This window comes from Tinamus guttatus, unplaced genomic scaffold, assembly GCF_059628265.1.
Source record: "Tinamus guttatus ecotype Peru unplaced genomic scaffold, ASM5962826v1 Tinamus_guttatus_pri_ptg000716l, whole genome shotgun sequence".
NCBI classification, from domain to species: Eukaryota; Metazoa; Chordata; class Aves; order Tinamiformes; family Tinamidae; genus Tinamus; species Tinamus guttatus.
Window position 1 is genome coordinate 2,937,677 of NW_028289250.1, and position 23,657 is coordinate 2,961,333.

Below are 23,657 nucleotides of genomic sequence, written 5' to 3' on the forward strand. Positions count from 1 at the left end.
GTTGATGAGCCTTGGCTTCTTTTTGACCCTGAAAATGAATAAGTAATAAAAAGGAAAGAAAAACTAAGTTTCTGAAATTCTTCTGCTTCAGGAAGCTATTTATTCTGTGAAGGAACTTCTTTGCAACTGAAGAGCATAAGCCAGGAATCTACTACCACACATCAGAAATGTACCTTGCACAAGTAAAATCACCTCATTTCTGTTTTTTTATTTCACAGAATCACAGGACGGCTGAGGTTGGAAGAGCAGCCGTCTAGAGATCATCAGTCCAACCCCCCTGCTCAGGCAGGGACACATAGAGCATGTGGCACAGGGTGGCATCCAGGCAGGTTTGGAACATCTCCAAATTAGAAGACTTCACAACCTCTCTGCGCAGCCCATTCCAATTAAAAACTAATGATTTTAATATCAATAAAAATCAAATAATTGGACCTAGTTCATGGAGTTTTAAAACACATTGTTGCTCAAAGTCTATTTTTCTTTATTTACAGAGTGAATCAAGATCATTTTATCTACAAAAAAACAGAAAAAAAGAAGTTTTTCTAATTATAAATCCACAAAACTTTTAGAACTGAAAAATCAGGAGGAACAGAAAATTCAAAGATAAAAAAAATGAAAAAATCATTCATTTGAAAAAATGAAGCAATTTCTATTCTTTGGCATAAGTACTTTGGGGACAGAGGGGATAATGCCATATCTTTGAATGTGATATTCTTCAATGAAGGCATATTGAAGGCATATCAGATCCTTAAAATTTATCTTTCATGTATCAGTGTCTACAGATATCACCTCTGTTTCTGTGACCACGGACCTTAGAAACGGTGAACCAGATATTCAGTGGATGTAAATTCAGATAGCTCTATTGAAGTGTATTGAGATATCTAAATTTAAATTTAATAAGGCAGAATAAACTTAATCTGGCAGAATAAAAGTGCTACATCCCAAAGATCTACCAAATATACCTCAGGGGTTTTAAGCACAGATTTGTCCCAAATAATCACACAACATAAAATGGAGGCAGTTATTCACATTCTGTACACTACAATATGAAAGTCTACAGATGGCAATAATGTTACTACAACTGGATATCTCAAAATTTCTCTTTCGGTATTTTGTTTTGTAACCACTAGTCACTTAAAAACAAACAAAAACCCCCCAAAACTAGATATTTTATGTGTAGATATTTACTGTTATTTCAAGTATTAAAATTACAGAAAGAAAGCCTCCCCAAAGGAGTTCCCTCCTAGAGCTCTGTAATTTTAAAATATTGTTTTTGTTGATTAAGATTTTGATATGCAAATAAATAAAATTATTTAGTAAGTTAAAAATGTTACTCACTTCAGCAGTTTGAATGCAGCTCAATTTACACACTTCAGCTGTTGAGAGGCCCAGCATATTTCAGCTGAGATTTAAACTAAGGCAAAAGTAAATATCCAAGCACAAGTCAATTAACTGTTCATGCCTCCTTACACTTCATGATCAAATCAGATTACTCTCAAATGGAGGCACGCTCATTTTTAATTCCTACCTTTCCATTTTTATCAATGTCTGTCTGTCATGTGTTTTCATACTTGCCCTTCACTCTCCTTGAATCCATGCACTACTGGGGCAGATCAGCATTCTACAGTCAGAATGGTTTTTACATTCATAGACAGGAGGAGAAAAGGAAAGGGATGTTCCAAGCTACTGTTGTGCTTTTAGCACATAGATGTCTATCACTTTGTAATTAACTATATCTATGTTTGTACAGCTGGAGAGACTGAAGTCACACAACTAATAATTATCATACGTTTTAAGAAGCTACTTACAGCTTTTTAACCGGCTGCTTTTGTATTAATCTTCATGACTTGCAATTATTAAAAATACTTTTAAAAGCTCATGAAGTATTAATTAAACTATTACTTGTGGATAAAATGTACAAAACACAGAATAGCTAACAACTTAGTCTATTGCAAAGAATTCTCCTTCACTACAGAATTGTCTTATTTTTAATTCATATGTGCCCACTAATTTACACCCACGCCTGCATATTTTCCATATGCATAGTAGATAGAAATTAAAACACCTGAAATTCAGATCTAGAATATGAGAATGGCATTGTAATATACTCTGAAGAGGTAACGAGGATGGAATTTTAAGGTACATGTTTACAAAGTTTACATTTTTCCAGTAGCCATATGCATAGGTATATCCTTCATTGTAGTTGAAATACAGTTGATTAACCCATGAAATACACATTTATTTATAAAGGCACTTGACTTGTTAAAGTTTTCTCCATCAAACTGATTTAAGGATCCAACCCAAAATATTTCATAGTATTAGCAATAGTGTTCTAAGAAACTGAGGAATAAATTATAGAAAAATGTTAAAATGAGAAATGTTAGTAAATATACCTCACCCAGCAGGCCCCAATGTAAATATAAAATGAAAGAACAGGTGTGTTATATAAAAAGAGAAAGAAAAAGCTTACTAAAAAGATTTTTTTAAAAATCCATATTTCAGTATTTTCTATTTTGTCTTTCACTACCCTTTGCAACATATATTGTGTTAAGTAGATTGTATTAAATAGGATAATTATTACCTTATGATCTTTTAAGTGTCTCATATTTTAATTCATACTCACAATAATTTCATATTCATCTTCTTCACTAAGAGAAGGGAGAAGGCATACGGAGTGAAATCCTCTTTTAATGGTAGTCCTTGGAAAGTGACTAAATAATAAAACAAAAGGAAGTTCAAATGTACTGTTTGCTTGACAAATAAACAAGAACATCAAAACAATGTTGCACACATGCCAATTAGATTTCTATCTGTAATTGTTTTATTAGAGCAATAAAGATCAGAGAAAAAAAGGTAAGCCTGTTTTATCCAGTCTTTTCTGAAAGACTGAAATAATGAAAGATCAAGATCTCTAGCAACAACTCTTTCTTTTGAGCGTTTCAAATTATTTAATTAGAATAAAAGCAAGAGACTAAAAACAGTTTCAGTCTCAATTGTGAATATAAGCCCCTTATGTTATTTATGCAGCTATATTATTTTAATAAGATGCTAATTCTTACTATATATTTTTTACTACCTGTTAATTAAATTGCAAGACTAAATTAGCTGATTGTCATGGAAACTTGTACATTAAGAAAACGGTCCTTGACAAGTGATAAGTGAACAATGAAGCAATCTATTAAATATGAAGATAGTTATGTTAATATACAAATACTGCATTTTAATTATTATTCACTCATTATTTTAATAAACTTATGGGTATTAAACATTTTTATGTATTCTTATATATGATTTGAAAATAACAACAACAAAAAACGTAATTTAATGTACTTTTAATTGTAAATGGCAACCATGAAAACTCAACGATCATCAGTATAAATCACAGAATCATAGAATGCTTAAGGTTGGAAGGGACCTCTAGAGGTCATCTAATCCAACCCCCCTGCACACGCAGGGTCACCTAGAGCACATGGCACAGGACTGCGTCCAAGCGGGTTTTGAAGATCTCCAGAGAAGGAGACTCCACAACCTCTCTGGGCAGCCTGTTCCAGTGCTCTGTCACCCTCACTGTTAAGAAATTTTTCCTTAAGTTCCTGTGGAACTTTTGGTGCTTCAGTTCGTGGCCATTACCTCTAGTTCTGTCGGTGGCCACCATTGAAAAGAGGCCGGCCCCATCCTCCTCACTGCCTCCCTTAAGGTACTTATAGACACTGATTAGATCCCCTCTCAGCCTTCTCTTCTCCAGGCTGAACAGGCCCAGCTCCCTCAGCCTCTCCTCATAGGGCAGATGTTCCAGGCCCCTGATCATCCTTGTAGCCCTGCGCTGGACTCTCTCCAGCAGCTCCACATCCCTCTTGTACTGTGGAGCCCAGAACTGGACACAATACTCCAGATGTGGCCTCACCAGGGCTGAGCAGAGGGTCAGGATCACCTCCCTCGACCTGCTGGAGACGCTCTTCTTAATGCACCCCAGGATCCCATTGACCTTCTTGGCCACGAGGGCACACTGCTGCCTCAGGGTCAACTTGTCGTCCACCATGACACCCAGGTCTTTCTCCGCAGAGCTGCTCTCCAGAAGGTCAGTCCCCAGCCTGTACTGGTGTCTGGGGTTATTCCTCCCCAGGTGCAGAACCTTGCACTTGGCCTTGTTGAATTTCATGAGGTTTTTCACCGCCCAGTTGTCCAGTCTGTCCAGCTCCCTCTGGATGGCAGTGCAGCGCTCTGGGCTATTGGATACTCCTCCCAGTTTGGTATCATCAGCAAACTTGCTGAGGGAGCACTCCGTGCCTTCATCCAGGTCATTGATGAATAAATTGAACAAGACTGGACCAAGGACTGACCCCTGAAGGACACCACTATCTACAGGCCTCCAACTAGACTCAGCACCGCTGATCACCACCCTCTGGGCTCTGCCATCCAGCCAGTATGGCATGATGGTGTATTGTGCATTGTTCCATGCAGTCACTCGGAAACCAAAGAGAATACTAACTAGCCATACAACAATTCCCTCTTTAATCTAGTTAAATGACTGTTACAATGTTATTTGCAAAAAAATGACAAGACTTAAGACAAAACTTGAAAAATATCTAAGAATATTCCTATTTCCGGTTAAAGGAACTTTTGGACGTCCTACACTTCTGGACCACTCTGTAGAGAAATTAGCAAAATGCTGTAAAGACAAAATAAAATCTCTGAGTAAAGTGATAAACCTTTGAGATATAATTGCATTTTCATTTTCATTAAAGATACCTGACCCTTTGTCTGTACATGTAGTCCTAGAAAGTAAAATTAAATTTGGATTACAGTGGTTTCACTCCATAAATAATTTCAAACAATTTTATGCTGAATTCTATGATTCTACTCGAGGAAGAATAAAGATTCAGATGTACAAAATTTTCACGCGTTCAAGACAATATTCTGCAGAAGAGATAAATGCTGAGACATTCTTCTGTGACTACCAATCAGGCAAAATGCTCACAGTTCACTGAGCAACATCAGCAAATAAATACAGGCTGTCTAGGAAAGCAGTGGCAGTTGCATGCACAGACACCATTGAAACAAGAGGATTCAGCTTCAAAAGAATATAAAAGAACAACAAAACATGCAGCACAAGTAGGGACTCTGGGGCAGAATCAGCAATAGCCCAGACCTGTTCTGATGCTACCAAAGGTTGCTCTGCCAGCATGACCACCTCTGCCTAGGCCTGGCAGAGCTGTTCATCCAGCCAGGGGACTGTTGGCACAGGGTGCAACGAGAAGGGATCCATCCCTCAGATATGCTTGCTTCCTCTGCTGGGGAGTTTTCTCACTGTTGTGTGGAATTGCAGATTTTAGGGAGCATCTTAGGGCACCCCAACTCTAACAGGAGGTCTGTGTAAGAGAACCTGCAGCCCCAGAAGAGAGGGTAACCCTCTTGTTGGCTTGTAACCCGCAATGCCAGAGAGTGCGTATATGCGCCTGCGCGTGCATGTGTATGATGAAAAGTAGTTGTTGGAAGGGGTTCAGAAGTTTGTACGTGCTAATTAACATTCTGTAAGTGTCTAGCATCACGGTTTAGCTGTTGTATTGCTGATCTTAATCATACAGTTCTCTGAATGCCTATTAATTATGTGTTATCAATAAATCAATAGATTGCTTTGATCTTGATGTGCTTGAAAATACATCTACCAAGTAGTTTTTTCCCCCGTGAGACAGATAAAAATAAGACACTGGATTTTTGCAGTGTAACTGATTGACAGAAGGATGTGAATGCTGAAACTACATTAAATACTTACACATCTGTTGGTATTGTGAGAATGTCGATTTTATAATTCAAAAATGGGCTAGCAATCTCAATGTGTTCTTCAGGTTTCTTTATTACAGGCTCTGTAAAAATGTAACTTATTAAAGATATACTCATATGAAACATTTACTACCACTTAACAGCAGAGTTTTTCCTGATAAATAATTTAAATTGGGCATATCACCCTAAATAATTCTAAAAGATTTCAGAAAAGAATCTCTACGTATTCTCTCACACACTTGAATGGAAAAGAAAAACCTGGGATGGCTTTCATCCTAAGGTGATGACACTTCATCACCTTATAACTATGATAGTACATTATGCCTTTGTCTAATTTAATCTGTTTTATTACAGTATATTTTGCATGTGTAAAGTTTTCATACCCATGTTACCTCATGTCACTCATGCAACTGTATTATACAGCATAAACAAACCCTAAAAGAAGTGCTTACTCCTAAAACCAAGTTGTTAGTTACAGCAGGACTAGTCACTATTTCAAATATTTAAAAGGTGTAATGACTCTGCATCAGAAAGCTCTGGCAGTGCTCTTATTATGCCCCCTCCTAATTTTATCCAACAGAGTAAACAGTTTTCTTAGAAATACGATAAGACACTTCTTAAAACATTTATAATTAAAGTATTTAATGAAGTTGAGGGGGACTATCACATAAAAATAGACCCCACCACCAAAGGAAGAAAAGTAATCCCCCAGACAGTTCCATTGAAACTACACTAAAAGATGATGGTTGTAAATACAACCATGGGAATGTTTATAATGATTCAGGTGTAATTAACAATTGCAAAATTTGTTCTGGAGGTCTGACTAGACGAACCTTGTGGTTCAGATGTCACGATAGTTTCTTTTTTCTGACGGAAAAGTTTCCAGCGAGGAACCAGTGGCGATTGTGGCGGTGCTACCAGAGGGCAGGACCTAGTTCTAGTAATCAGGACAGGATGGCTATACAGGTGGGAAAGTCCATATTGCCTCTGCTTCTCTGAAGAATCAGCCTATGAAACACAGAAAGATAACCTGCTGAAGACAGCTCTCCTTCTTCATCCCTTCTCTTGCCAAAACCAACAGCATGCGTGCAGAAGCACCTAATGGTTTAGGATTATTAATGATAAAAGAACAGTTCACCTGACAATAATATTATCAAAAGACATTCTAACAAAGACTGATTTTCAGCAGAAAATGTATTATAGAATACTTACAAGTGTATACACGTATTTTACTTTTCATAATAGATTTATCACTTCTTTCAATGTATTTATACAGCCATATGCTTTTAGGTCTTATAGACATACAGGTGAAGCAGAATGAATAAATAAGTGATACTTTCTGTTTTAAGTATAGATGTTTTAAAATACTTTTTCTGCAGAACAGTCCTTTCATAATGCTGACTTTATAAAGTGACAGAATCGTTAACAGCAACTGGTCTTTTTGACGGCTTGTAAAATCTTCACAATATAGTATCACTTTGAACCAATTTCATTAAAGTTAAGCTTTTTATGGCTAGTTTAGAAGACACATTACAGACCCGTAAAACAGAGCCCAGTTAGGCAGTGGGCTTAGAAGCAATTTTAAGTGTGGACATTGAGTGGTGCTCTTCCCATTAAAATATGGTTCAGTACCTAGTCATTTTATTTCTTCACTACTAATGTTCTTTTTCAAGATTTGTATATCCTTAGTTTTTATTTTAAAAATACACCTTCTGTTGCTTGCTAAATAAAACACCCATTATTTATTTCTTTAACATGCTTATCAACAAGTTTCTGTTTGTTAAAATATTCCTGAGACTATAGCTACAAATTCTGCAGAGAGGATGGTAGCTGTAATTATTGGAGTGGTTTAAATGGAGAGGATCAAATTAATCATGTTAAGATTCAGAAGTGCTTTATAAGGTTCATTTAATATTGGAATTTACATGGATAGGTCCTAGAAGTCATGACTAATTACACACATTTAAACAATTTAGAAATCTAAGTAAAACATTTGAGATTGAAAAGGTTTCTAAAGAGGAGTGGGCTAGCTGCTATAAGGGAGATATTGCCATATAGTTGCTGAGCAGAAGACACACTCAAATAACTCATCTGATTTTTTTTCATCTTATTTGAGCAAGGTTAAGATAAATTAAATTCTAGCTACATACATCCAAGAATATATGCACTAAGAAGCCCAATTGCAATGGAAACTGCAAAAAACCTTGATGGAAATTCTGACATGATTGCAGTCAATGAAAAAATTTCCACTGAGTCTAGGGAGCCACTCCTATCCTAAAAAATTAGCTTACTTCTCCAAACTTTAATTATTTACATAACAAAACACTAGACCATAGGGCATAGTATTTCTCAGCCCCCCAAAAAATCTTGAAAAAAGAGTTTCTTAACTGAATCCCAGAAGAAACACACTATATTTCTATATTTATCTTCCATCAGCTTCTATTCTTCTATCAGTTTTTACCAAAATACTGTTTTAGATATGTGGATTCATCTGCCTTATCCTATCTAGCCTGTCATACCTCTTTTTCAACAATCTCTGTATCCTAATGGACTGAGAACAAGTTTGAGATTCAGACTCATGACCTTACATGTCTGGAAACACGTAAGCCTTATGCTGCTGCTTACAAAATGCTTTTTCCTGACCATTACTAGCAAAGTGCCAACATTGTCTAAAACCTTAAATTATACAGGATAAAATCACAGAGATCAAGCTAGTCTTTAAAATAACATAAAATACACCCCGCAATTTTAAGGAAGAAAATAGTGCAAGAATTAGTGAAATAGTGCAGTTAACTAAGCCCTACAAAACATTTTTGGAAATGTCCTTTCTTTATTCTAATGAAGCCTACCAGTTTCCTGAAAAGGCAGATTAAATTTTAATGTTCTAATCATGTGAAATATGATTAAAAATATAAAGAAATCAAACCTAATTAAGAATATAATCAAGAAAGGCTGCGCTGGTATTTATAAATAGCTTTCTGTGGAGGGTGAGTGGCTAAGTGGTTTAAGTATTGTTCTTTATCCCAGATATATGTACACTATTCTCCAGTTGCTTTCATCAGTTACAATACTAACGATATCAATGTACAAAAACATGCTATTTCTTATAGAACAACCAATCAGAAAGTATATATTAGAGAAGGCCTGAACTGTAGTTTAAAAAAAACTTATAATTCATGTTTTTCAAGTAGCAGCACTTACAATAATTAGTCCAGCTATTTTTTTCCATTCATAAATATCTCATGATGATGTATTTTCTCCTTAGTCGGAGACTTAGGGGTTCCAGAGGAAAGGGAAGTAATACTGAAGGATCGTCAGGGTTATAGCTGGAAAATGCATGATCAGTATTTGGAGGAACTGAAATAAAAATTTCACTGACAGTCATTACTTAGGGACTGTTTTACTGTGCTATACTTTTTTACAATGTAACTGCTACAAAAATAAATGTCTTAATAATAAAATATAGAACATTTCCTTGTCTGGAGAAGGATCTTACCATCTGGCTTAATGTAAAAATTTTCTCTTCAAACAAATGTAGTGGTATACAGCTAGCATACACGATCATTTGTGGCTGGGTTGACACTAAGGAATCTAGAGAGAAAACATTAATATCTGTTAAAACAAGACAAACATTAAATAAATGCTGTGATGTCTCACCTTAAATTATTCTGATTTCTTATAGATCACCTCTTTCTCTGACTAGCTTACTTGATTGTAAGCTAGAGTTACTTCTCAATAGATTCTTATTATCTCTCCATGTTTGTGATTTCCGTGTTAACCAAAGCTCTTGTATTAACTACGGGTTTCAACTTACTCAAAAGCAAGATTATAATTTAGGTTTGATCTCAGTTCTCTGCTGACACATCTGATCTACTACAAATACAGCACTAGCTACGATGTACAACATGTTACAGAATGGTACAAGCCACAGGTCATAGGAATCTCATGTGAGATGTATTTCTCAAACACAAGTATTTCATCAAACACCAAGTAGAACCTAAAGCTGTCATATTCATTTCAGATGGGCCGTGAAATAAAATGTCTGCATGGCACTGAAAAAATTATTAGAGCTACCGAGCACATGGTATTCACTTCAATAATACTATTAGAACAGCAAAAAGATTTTGTGCTGTACACCAGTGCCTTTTAAAAATAAAACATTACTTGATCAAAACTGAGGAGGATGTACACAAATTATCACCACGTGTGCTGTTGATTAGTGTGAACTCAGTGTCTAGCCTTGATAAATTTGTATTATTAGGTGAAATATGTTATGACATATTGTACAAAACAGATTCAGCAAAGCCTATTATTTATATTCATCAGTGAGGACTTAACGATTCTGCAGTGGGTAGTTAAAGATTTTTGCATCTTTGTAGCTGTCTAAGTTCCACTTCTAATTTGTTCTGCAATTTCATTTACAGATTCAGTGAATGCTACACAAGCAGAACAAACAGTTCAGTCTCCAAAGAACTGAGAAAGTACCAGTGGAATTTATCTAGGTAAAACGCATAAACTGTATAAAACTGTAGGTAATCAATGAAAAAGATAGGCCAAAGAGGGAAACTATTATGTTTTGAATAAATCTTAATGATGTAAATTAAAAAAAAAAAAAAAAGACAGCCTTGCAACATACTTTCTTACTACAATGTGAGGCTTCTCTTAAATCTTTTTATTGGCAAACAAGAGCTGATTTTGAGTTATAACTGCTTTTTCAAACTTTTCAGCTGGCCTATAATATTCTTCTTCTCAGGCATACTAGGTATGGATTAGCTCTGTCTAATAGAATTTTTTGTGTGTGTGCAGAAAAATGATCTGTGTGCTTTGTAGGATTTACATATATATTACAGAATGATAATATGCATTTGAAAAAACACATCAGAATATTCAGTTCCTCTCTCTATTTGTACATAAAACTCTTTTGAACAGGCAAAAGGAAACTGGAAAGAACTTATGGATATTTTCATAAGTATTACCCATATAATTTATTCTGACAGTTAAAATTATAGATTTACTCGTATGAGTTACAAATTTCTAATATAATTATATTCTTCAAACACTATGCTGACATTGAAAAGTGACATAGACGTTATTATTATTCCTAACTGTGAAAGTGACATCAAGGCACATTGAGAGTTAGCAAAAATAAATAGCTGGTCTGTAGAAGAACAGACTCTCAAATGCCTGGCTAATGCCCTCTTCACTAGAATTGTATTCTCTTTGCACCAGCTCAGAAGTTATTGGGAAATAATTAGTCTAGAGGAGTAAATGGGAGACCAAACGGTCTTCTGTCTGTCTTCTTCTGTTGATCAAACAGACCCAGGACAAGAGTTACCTGATCATCAGACCTAAACTCTTTCCTTCTTGGCTCACCATCATATTCATAGGTAAATATACTGTTTTTTATATGGTAGAACAAAGACCAAAACATCATGTGTTTCCACAATCTTTGATAATCTTAATGTCCTTTCACTGGTTTAGTAAAATTTCTAGAACTCATCACTTAACTAGAATCCTTCTGCTCCCCTTTCTTTCTTTTCCTCATGATAGACTAGAGTGTTTGCTCATGCTCTCTTTTCTTTATATTCAGGTGAAATGTCTCATTTTCTATTCCACAACTACTACCACTGAAACAACTGTGTTCCATTAATAGATTTGAAAATTTAACCCCATTAGCAGCATAAAGCATAGGAAGTCAAATGTGTAACTCTTAATAATGTTTGCTGACAGCAAACAGCAGTATTGGACTGATATAATTTGAATGATTTAAATCACAAATTTTAATCAGGATTTACATCAAGAAGCAGGAAATTAATTTAAATAAGTGTATTTAAATCCCCTGCAATTTAAATTAGAAAAACTTATATTAAAAACAAAATCCCTTGCTTTATGTGTATCTCCTTGCTTTTATTTCTAGCTTTGAAGGCACGGGACTTACCCTCAGTCAAGGCTTGAAGAGAGCTTTGGGTATCTGATGAGATTCGTGAGGACAGAAGCGATGACTTGTGTTTTTCTTTTTCTCCATCTCTGCTTCTCTTCTTTCCAATTTCTTTCTGCTCTGCTTTTTCTGTTAAACAAAAATAAGATGGATTATTTTTGCTTTTCAGATAAAAACTTTCAGTCATAGGGTGAAGTACTCAGCAAATGGTATACTGATATTTTAGATAAATAAAAAAAAAAAATCACTATCCCAGTAAGTAGCTACTGTCCAGTTAGAAGAGCTCATACCTTCATTGAAAAAAAGAATAAGTGGGATTTTCTTAAGATTTAAATACAGATTTACTGAGAGTGGGTTAGGGACATACTAGTCCCATCTGTCAATTACAGCTCAACTCCCACTTACCTACTATGAAGTTTGCAATATCTGAAAAAGCATCAATCTCTGAAAGAGGATCAAATTATTTTTTCAAGTCCCTGACCTCATGCACCAGTAATTTTCCCTTTCTTTTTCCAAAAAGAAAAAAAAAAAAAAAGAAACCTTTATCATTATTTTTTTCTCAGAAGTTATTAAATCGTTCTGGGATTACTTTTCCAAAACAAACACCAAGAGCCAGCAAGGAAACTATCAGCCTGAAGGAAAAGAAAGTTAGCAATGTTTTATGAGTCAGAAAATAAAGTCTTACATGGGAAGTACTGAACAACATAGAAGAGGAGTCTGTCAGGAATGCTTGGAAGAAAAAAGGAGGAGTCTGTTAATGCTTCTAACGAGCTCTACAGTTAGAGAACTTCTTAATGATGCTCACTACTTATGCTTGGCTTACAAAGATAACACAGACCTTTGCCAGTTTTATCAGCCTTCTCTGCTTTCTCAGGTTTCTCTGACTGCTTATTCCCAGGCGAAATTTCATTTTTTAATTCAAAAGCTTTGGTCTCTTTAGGTTTTTTATGTGGCTGAGGTTTATCAACTTCTGGAGTTTTCCCATTTGGCAGCTTGAATTCTGGCACAATCTCTTTCAAAAAACCCCAAACTTTATCCATGTTACCAGACCTTAAAAAACCAAATGCATGTAATTATTAATGATATTTGTATTTGCAATAAGGTACGAATGTGTGGTCTTCGCTTGGAGAACATTATTACCGCCACTGACAGTCCAATTCTTTGAAAAAATGATTAGGTTTTTCTAGTAAATAAGCAACATATACCTGATTGTGTATTCCTGCAGAAATGTAACATGCTTGTTAAAAAAGATGTCTGAAAGAAAGATGTTGGTTAGAAAAGCTAGTAAAAACATTATTTCGTCAAGCCTTTTAGCAGGCAAAATTATGGCCCAATATTGGTACTGTGCAATTACTGGGGAAAATTCATATACCACTTGGCAACTGTACCATTTAATAACTCGATCCTAGACATTAAAAACTTTTTGCAAAGGTACTTTCAGACTCGGTTTTCCTATTTGTTTCAACACATGCAGTTCCATGAATTTTCCACTGATTTCATGAGCTAAAACAGCATCTTGATATGATGGTAGATGTCATACTGTTTCTCCACAGAAAATCAGTAATTCCAGAAATAAACTGAAACCGAATGAATTATTTAGGACCGTAAATAAGTTTCATGCATTCTAACTGCATGCTTATTTAAATAATTGTTTTTAAAGCAAACAGAAGCCATCTTCGTACTATTACAGCAATAATTTTGTGGTATTCACATTTTCCCTCTGCAAAAGTTAATCAATTTGTAATAAATGCCAGATTCATGAATATGTTTTTTGTTGTTATAAAACTGAACTGCATAAAGAACCAAATTCAGGTCACTTAGATATCTAAAGCCATGGGCTACAAGCACACTGCAGGACAGAGAGATATCAAAAAAATAAACCGCAAGCATGAAAGGGACAAAAAAGAAATATGACTGCTGAAATGAAGAACAAAATAAGGCATGACTGATGTTACTTTATATTGAAATACTATTACACCTAAACGATAACATATAAACAAATTATACCTAAACCAAAACAGCCATACCTAAACAAATTATTCATTTAAAATGAAGGTGAAAAAGTACAATTAAAAAAAGAAGTTTGCATTTGCAGTATGGATGACAATCATTTATTAAATAAAGGATGTCATGCTGGAAAACCAGAAACATGAGAGGAACTTAAACACATAGAAAAGAAGTAAGAAATATTACTAGAAGCTGGAAATATTATTTTTATTTGAAATAAAGGTATACCAGCTACTTCAGTTTAAGAAGTGAAAACTCCACAGTAGCCAAATTTATTTACTTCCAAAATCATACCACATAGTATACTTTCTATAGTCTATTCCCATATAAAATTATTACTGTTCCTGACAGACAACTTATAGTATCTGTGATATATAGTATCTGTGATATAAACTTAACTCTTAACCCTATTTTCACCACAAGATTTGATATCAATTAAAATATAAATTTATTTTAATAATAATAACCATCAGCTTAACATAAAAAGTATCTGCACAAGTATCACACATGTATTCACAAATGCACATGCATTCACAAGTATCTGTATGACTTGCAAAGAAAAACACAATAAAATTAGATTCCTTGAACGTACATTTTTCTAGTGCTAGAACTGAAAGACTTACATTTTCCCAAATTTATGCTGATGAATTTTCAGGTTCAGCTTTATTTTTCCTTAATGCATTATAAAACTAAATAACTAACATATGATTTTTTTTATTAGAAGAACTTACTGGATAGGAATAAGTTCTGGTATCCATCCAGTCAGTGCATGTAAAACTGTAAATTCCTCTAGCTCTCTTTTTCCACTTTCACGTACACTACAACGAAAAAGCAGATGAAATGTGGAATTATGGAATTATAATTATGGAATTATAATATTTTTAAATAATTAAAATAGAGAATTAAAAATAATATGAATATAATAAAATTTGGACTAGATAATCTCCACAGGTCCCTTTCAACCTCAACCATTCTGTGGTAATATATCCAACTCATGGTCAACTCTACAGCCAATACTGCTTTCTGTAAGAGCAAGAGTGTGCAGTTACAGATAAGCAAAGTGCAAAAGAACAAGCCATTAGTCACAACTTTAGCCGCTCAGGTTCATTAATGTGTTCCTTAATGTACAATGTCAACAGTTGCAACAAACATTTGCAAGTACTTTATATTCTCACATTGCAGGCTTTTTTTGCACAGGTAAGAGATGCAGGTTTGAAATCTCATGCTGTAAGATGGAAACGAACCTAGAACCTCCTGAGCAGATCCTCTAACTCGCACATTATTATGCTGAAGTTGGTTGCATTTCCAGGGTACCTGACACTTTCAAAGCCAAAAGGGCTCCTATGTTACAAAGAGGTTTCCATCTTCATATCCCAAGAGGACCTAGGTTAAACGTGCCAGCCTTTAGCCATGACTCAGGCCCCTATCACTCAAGATTTCAAACGCAATCCTACAAACGGCATTTTCCATTGGGCGACTCTCTGTCCTGTGTTGGAAGTCCTTTAGAGTGCTCTTCTGACAAATATAACTGTTGATGTGACTAGAAAGGGAAGCTAAGATTACTTTCAACTAAAAATTAGTATCACTTTCAGAACTTCAAATTGTACAAAATACTTTTAAACAATTTCCTTTTTTTCCCCCCAAAGTGCCTTTTTCCTCAACAGCCTTGAGGATCTCCTTCTTCGTCTCTGATTTATATTCCGTTTGCACTGTAAGTCTGTTCTCCTTTAAAAGTGAGCTGGAACAGACAGAAGTCCCATCAGAATACATGCTCTTCAGCGGTTCCTTCCTGTCTCTACAAACAGGAGCCCCTTTTCTCTGCCAAAGGGATCTCTCCATTTTTTCACCTAGGATGTAAGTGACAGTCCAAATAGGACAAACATGAAAGACAAAGCAGATCACCACCATCAATCCTGTTGACTTGAACTCCATTATATCATGTTCCCTTTGATTTGTAAAGCCCACTCCTAGCTATTTATTTTAAATTTGGAATCTACAATAACTGGTACCTGGATGTATTCTTTTTTTTTCAGTGGTTTCTAATTTATTTCATATACCTATATGCAATATTATATATGCAATATATGCACAGTATATATCACATAGATATACTATGTGTTATATGTATAATATATAAATAATATATATATAATTAGCCTTATAATTTCCTAGACATTAGTTAGCAGAGTACCACCTCTACAGGTTATAACAATTAACATCAGACAAATCAAAAGGGAATTTATAAATTCTGAAAAGAGGAATCACAATATGATATAATTGTATTCTGCCTATATTTATTTTATTTGTTCACACAAACATTTCCCTTCCTAACAGGCTGATTAAGCCTCACAAAACTGCAGTAAGTTGCTTGGGCAAAAAACAGCACGTGAGTCTTTTCTGGAATAACTGCAGACAGACAAGACAGATACAGAGAGGAGATAACTCAAGTTTCTTTGTGAAGTATTCTGTGCCTATATACACATAAACAAACATATAAGAAGGAATCACTGTATCTTCAGTAATCACTGAGGAACGTGACTTACTAATTTATTGTGCCAGCTTTCAGAAAAGTACTTATATGTCATTACAATATTTGAAGCAAAATATTTTTTCTTGTGCACACAAAAAACACTATTTTTTCTTTTTTTTTTGTAAATTCCACACTATTTCACAAAACAAACTGAAAAAAAGCCTACTAAACATACTATGTATTTGCAAGCTTAATGATAGCTTTGGACAGCAGCATTGGCCAAAGTTCAGTTTCACAGGTTGTAGCCGGTAGTAACAAATTATCATCTTCACTGAATGGCATGGTGTCATCCACAGTGATCTTTCTCCAGCATCCCTATGCCAGAAGAAGAAAAAAAAAAAAAAAGAAAAAAAAAAAGAAGAAAGAACGAACATTGAATTTGTGCATTGGAAAAAGAACGTGCATGTAGGAGAACTCACACCCTTTCTCAAGGATTCAATTCTATTTTAATTTTTGTTAGAGATGGCTTAGAAATAATTTCTCTTGTAATAACTGAGAAACATGGAATTAGTATTCACAATATTTCATTACTGAGTTATTTCATAGAATAATCCAACTGCAACTATTTCCAGACATACTTATTCTTTTATGTGTGGTCTGCTGTGTGCTTGTCACACATCCACACACCACTGATGCTTCTTCAGCTGCCATGTCAAATGCCTAACAATAATGACCTAAAAGACTTAACTAAATGCTGCTTTTACAAAGGCCTCTTCAACATTACTTTCTATCCTTACAGTGTGTTCTTTTCATCTCCCTTCAGATATTTAGATGTAATTACAAGACTCCCCTCCCAGTGCCCTCTTGTCCAGCTCCTGAACAGACCCATTTCTCTCATCTTCTCCTCCTATGAAGGATATGTTAGTCCCTTAACCATCGCGTTTGCTGGATCCCTGCAGTAGCTCCATATGTCTCACACTGGAAAGTCCAGCACCGAGCCCATCACTCCATTGGACATCTTTGCCATAAGGGCACATTTTTGGTTTGTGGTCAACCTGTTGCCCACAAGGACCCCCAGACACTTCTCTTGTAGTTGCTTTCCAGCAGGTCAACCCCAGGATCTGACAAAAATCACAATTCTACTGCAGCTCACAGAAATTAATCTTGTTTTTAACAGAAAAACCATTTGCATATAGCTATTCATTTCACAATACAGAATGACCTGTTTTTTGATTTTTCTTTTGGAATTGTTCTTTATGCTAAGGAATAATATGGAAAATTGATGTTTGAGATTAAAAAAGTCACAAGCATCTAAAGAAAAGTTATTTCTGTAGACCTTTTTAACATACATGTAACTTTAGCAACTAACATTATTGTATCCTCTTTCTAACTAAGCAAAAAAAAAAAATGTAAGCACAGGATCTTATTATACAGACCAGAGGGGGAAAATATATATACATATGTTTTAATGTCAAAGCTTAATGACAGTGTTAAATTGCACAAAAGGCCGATGGGATGCATTTTGTTTCATTCACCAGCAGTTTGTTAACACTTTTATTTCTACAGACATCTATGTTTTCTAATCATAAACACTTATCTTAATCACTAAAAATGTGGCTTGTTGGCTGTAGCGATTGTACAGAGAAATAATGTTTTAGGATACAAGAAGCAACTACTCACCATCCAATAAAGTTTCACTATATATTTTCCATAGCTATTGTACAGTGGCATGTGGTCACTAGTAGCTTTACATAAGGAATAAATATGTTCCCATGGTTTCCAAAAAAGTGTGGATGTTTCACTAGTTGAAACCTTTTCATTACATATCCTCCAGGCTAAACAAATTTCACTTATAATCCACCTCATCAGCTGAAAAATAAAATGAAATATGAAAAGAAAAAATATTTCTATTTAAAACTTTTAGAAAAATAATATCAAATTATTCTACAATGATCAATGGACACAGAAGAGCTCCCAGTGTTACATGAAGAAGCAACATAAAAGCAGTCCAGATTTATTCAGTATTTACTTTCACTGGTACAACTCTTTCTTTTTTTTTTTTCCACAGTTTCTGTAACAACACAATACTACCCAAAAGAGAACAGACACCACAAATAAGGCTGTCCATCCACCAAAAAAAGGAGGACATTTCAAAGTAAATTATATTATACCAGATACAGCTGTTAAAAATTGGTAGCAGTTTCAATACTCAGTAAAAAACACTAAACTATTTCAAGTATTTTTTTTTTAATTTTTAAATAGAAGTTTTAACAAATAATGATCTTTCGAGTACATGTCTTTCTAACATACAGATTTATAATGTATGCTATGGTTTCAACAGTATCACTAGACTGTGATTTACAGAAACAAGAATGATAATAAGCTTTTATTACAGTGTATTTGCCCTAAAAACGTGTAGAGGTTCTGTGGATAGGAAAGTTTAGAGCATCCCTTTTTGGTTACTTCTTCCCATACATTTTCTCTTACACTTAATTTTACGTTTTCGTTGAATCACTGAATTAAGTTGAATTTATGAAGAAGCATATAACCAGTAAGGCACTCACTCACATGCCTTGGTTCTAACTGCTTCATTTTTTTTTTAATCTGGCTTTTACTTTATATTATCTTTAGGGACTATCACTCCAGTAACAGTCTCCACAGTTCAGAGCCTCTACATTATCTTAAGAAATCATATTTAGAAAACTATCGCTTTTTAATTTTTACAAATTCCAAAAAGTGCAAACAATTTTACAAATCTAGATTTTTTTCATCAATGTTTCCCTCTCACTGTTTTGTTTTCATTTAAGGAACTTGCCACAATTTATTTATTCATAGCAGAAATTTGGACTGAAATATACCCTTAAAAAGGAAGAAATATAAAAAAGTGCATTTATGTATGTCTACCTACCTCACTACAAAATATATGTTCATTTGCTGAAAAAAGGTCAAATGTGGTTTCATTTTTCACTACTGTAGGAACCTAGGAGAAAGCAAATTAGTTAAAAGCCCATTATCCACAAAATAATTAATGAACAGCAATATTTAACAGTAGTTACATACAAATGTTAAGACATATCAGACATCAATTAGAAGGCTGAAATTTTGCAAGCCTTTTATCTGCTTTGGTGTTTCCAAATAAATTCCCTTCAAATGCTGTTCTAAAAGCAAAAGAATCATTATTATTACTAGACAATTAAAAAGTTGTCCTCAGGATAATCTAAGTAAAACCAGTGTGTAAGAAGAACTTGAGCATAAAGAGTTAGCGTTAAGAATCACAGGGCAGTTAAGTTGATTCAATGATTTGCTGTTTCTGAAAGGAACAGTCTTACTCCTCCAGCCTGGCCCAGGTTTTAGCTGTGTCATCTCACACCTTATTCTTACTCAGTGCTGGAATCTGCCTGACCCCACAATTGTTGTCTCAGATCTCTAAAAGAGAAGTTTCATTCACTGTTTTCTTTTTTGCTGCCAATTTTCTTCCAAGTTTAGCAGGCCAACTGGCTCACCAGAGCTGGATGAGCAGAAAAGCCGAATCAAAAAGAGAGTTAAGAGTGTGGGTCTAAGATCCTCACAATGGTAAGAACAGCAATTTCAATACCTTTGGGTGGCAGAAACATTAGATAGGCTTAGACACCTTGTGATGTCTAATGAATACTTTCAACCAAAACAATATCTAATGTGCTCCCTTCTTTTTAAATACTGCCCTTTCATGTTCTATCTTCAGTGCGAACACTTCAAATTTCCTAAAAAGAGCCAAATGTTCTATGCTTATATTTTATCTCTTGCGCTACTCAAAATTCTGTCAAATAACTTAAAGATACATATTTTATGTAAATAATGTCTCTTCTTTGTATCTTGAAATCTTAAAAGTGAAACTAAGTAACTTTGGGTATTTTTTGATGAAAATCTGTTCATCATTGAAAACTTGTTAAACTGTAAAAAATCAGTCTTAAGATTATGAGAGATACATCAGGATTAAATTCTGGTTGTCAGCAAAATCATTATCCATCTCTCTCAACAAATCTAGGGTGGGCTGGGAATGCAGGAAGAGAAAAACAAATGGAATGACTGAAGACACACACACAAAAAAAATGAGCCCTCCACACGCCAAGGAGGATTCCAAGATATCAGACTCTTGAGTCCCTTAAGGTGAAAGGTTCTTCATCTTCTCATTTTTCACATTTAAAAAATAAAGTTCATGTCCTATGTGAAATTAAACCATACAATGAAATCTAATCCATTTTTTTCCAAAAATCTTGACTTCTATTTGACACTATTAAACTACCATACTATAGTATTATACTATTCTGTATAATGAAACACTCAAACAGAACTTATTTTATGTCTTTTTTTCTAACAGAAAATTATGTTCTTCAGCTATCATGTTTCTCAGGTGTCAAAATATAATTTTGGATATTTGTTAGTAGGTGTAGTCATGTATGAACTCAATTTTGCTTGTACTAGTAGATATGAACAATGTCTTTAAGAAACCTTGAACTTCTTTAAAATGTTTTCATAACTGCTATTACTGAATACAGTCTATTCTATAATTTCAAGCAATTCATATGATTACAGCTTATTGATGTAAACACCTGTACCCCTATTAGCTATTGGTAATCGTCTGTTTGATTCTTTGCTTATCACACTAAATAGGTTTTTTCTTTTATAATTGTTAGTAGATTAGGCAACAACGTGTATCATTAAACACTTTCATTACTTGAGATTTACAATAATTTTACAATAACTTATCATACTTTTTGTAACCATAGCTGCTTGATCCCCAAAAATACACTGGCATCAAAACAAGCATGAAAGTTTTTACCAACTCTTAAAGAAACTAAATGCTTTCTTGACAAGACTCCAAAGATAGATTTTATAATCTGTTTTTAACATAGGTGCATATGTTTCCATAGCTTTCTTGGCTGCCATATCTCTTGCCTTCATCTTTCTGGTATTTCTATTCAGTCTACATATTTTGGCAGCATTTCTCATTCAATCTTTCAGTCTTGTCAAATAGTCTCCCGATTCTCTCCCTCTCTTTCCCCCATTAAAAATTAAACTTGGAGCCGCTTAGTGTATATTTAATAAAAAATGAAACTGACAGGCTGACAAAAGTAAAACTGACAGGACTGGTAAAATTGGAAGGGTGGTCAGAGTGCTTTAAAACTTTGGCATTTCATCTGAAGCAAAAATGCTTTAAAACTCCAGATAAACAGCAGAGATGCAGAGCACTCCAAGAGTTCATATGGTAGACAGATTATATTCTATGTAATTTATGTTAGAAATCAATTGAATAAGAGCTTGGTACAATTATAAAATGTTAAGAAATGTACAAATATAAAATGTTCCAGACAAGCACTGTCATAGATGTGGAAATGTTCTGCAGGAAGGTAGGAGAAATAAAATACTTGAAGTGTGAGGGGTAAAAAAGTACTGTACTTTTAGTAAAGGTAATTCATGGTTTCAGGACAGATATTTACTTCAGAGATCTGCTGAAAGGATGCCTCAACTGGAATAAACAAATCTGTTTCGGGCTCTGTCACTTACATTTGTTTTGCCATAAAACTGATTTTAGAAGTAAGAAAACAGTGAAAACAGGAACACAAAGGAAAACAGGAGGGCATCTCTCTGTGCAGGTGCCTTATAAATTCAAGTGGAAAAAAAAGCTGAACAGAGCTAAAAGGATATGCTACTATGGGCATGTAGACTTAAAAACATACAAATAGCTTTGCCTCTTGAAATAATTCTCTAATTGTGACATAGCCAGGTAATGTGCATCTTTTCATTCTGACCTTGCTTGCTTCTTACCTTATTTGTTAAAAACTCACTGGGACGTTTCCATGAATTCACTTTTAAGGACAATGGCAATTCTATTTTCCCTTCAGGATCCTCAAAGACAGGCTACACAAAATATGCATACACAAAAATTGAACTTTTTAAAATTACTTATAATAATGGATCATCCACAAGATTTGAAAATTTGAAACATTATATAATAATTCACTTAAGAGGAATAAAAATAGCACAAAAATGAACTAACAAATCTGTAACTCTGAATTAAACAGTGAATTCTGGCTAGCTGCTTGGATCAAAATCAACCATTTTAGAAAATTCTTTAGATCTGTAGTCACATTTAGTATGACCAACACCTTTACGAACTCCTTTATACATGTAAAGAGAGCAATGTGTCATATAGCTTGGTAGCTAAAGAACTGAATGACCTGATAAACAGGTCATAATGCTCTTATGCTAAATATTTTTACACTGTATCTGTTACAATAATGTCTGGGAGACCTAACAAAATTAGCATTTTATTAACGTTTAGAGTACAGCCCAAAGATACCAGGTGTAGTTATGGATCAGAAGAAAAACACAAAGGAACATTATTTATCTGGCAAGCTAATGCAGCATTCAGCCATGAAGCTGTAATTCAGTCAGAGGAGTTCTTTGGCCCAAACAGGCTACAAGTTTGGGATAAGAAAAACGATCTACATATTTAAATATGCATGCTAAGATACACATAACACACAATAGTACATATGAAACAAGTATAAAAACAAGGTAGAATTTACATTTAAAATAGAAGAATGAGCATGGTAGAAGATGGATTTAGAATACTACTTAATAATTAAGAGTTTAAGAAATGTTTCAAGAATGTTTCTACTATGCTGCATAAAACACATATACATTCTTTAATGAGAATCAATTTAAATGAGAAGTAGAAATTCCGAGGAGATTTAAAATTAATGCAAAAGTTAGAAAGACTTACAAATTTCTCTGCATCTGGTAGGCAACTGCACTTGGCAAAACAATTGTATCCCCTCAACCCACTCTCTGCATTAGAACGTCAACCTGTATTTCACATGCCCCAAACTCAGTTGTGGGAAAGACTTCAACCTGCTGCTCTTCCCATAAAAAAGCACTGCAAAGATGGATGCATTCAGCCCTTTGAGTCCGCAGAAGCTGTAGTGCTCAAAGGAAAGACTGCTCTATTCAACTGCAACAGTTCATTTTGTTCTGACATCCCCAGTTTTATTTATGATATGAAATAGGTTAGGACATTCCCTCTTTCTAACCATTAATGTTTTAATAGCACACACATATTGAAGTGTTCATTTAAGAAGCAACAAATAAACAACAGAATATTTTTAGTTAATTAACCTAGGATAGTAGGAAAACACTTATTGAAAATATATGCTTGAAAATTACTATTAATCAGCAACAAATAACTTTGTTGCCACTTCAAAATAATCATATTAAAGACAAGTTCCAAAATTACATAAAATTAACTAATTTGTATCACATACTACTTACTAAAATAGGACTTTTTCGAGATTTCTCCTTCTCTTTTCCAGTTTTTCCTGCATCCCATTTTTCTGCATTGATTTCTGCTTCATTCCATTCTGGCCAAATGGGAACTTTTGCTTTCTTTGACTCACCACTTGAACCTATTTGGAAAGACAT

General features: G+C 34.4%; 1 protein-coding gene across 1 annotated transcript in view; it reads right to left on the minus strand.

The window, feature by feature from the left end:
- Positions 1–23,657, minus strand: part of ADGB (androglobin) — a 79,257-nt gene extending 55,600 nt beyond the window's left edge. The window contains 12 exon segments of the mRNA XM_088537071.1: positions 2,582–2,711; positions 5,774–5,864; positions 6,615–6,789; positions 9,278–9,363; positions 11,720–11,848; positions 12,558–12,769; positions 14,458–14,544; positions 16,432–16,571; positions 17,877–18,065; positions 19,105–19,176; positions 22,002–22,094; positions 23,508–23,657. Of these exon segments, the coding sequence (XP_088393197.1) occupies positions 2,582–2,711; positions 5,774–5,864; positions 6,615–6,789; positions 9,278–9,363; positions 11,720–11,848; positions 12,558–12,769; positions 14,458–14,544; positions 16,432–16,571; positions 17,877–18,065; positions 19,105–19,176; positions 22,002–22,094; positions 23,508–23,657 (1,554 nt within the window).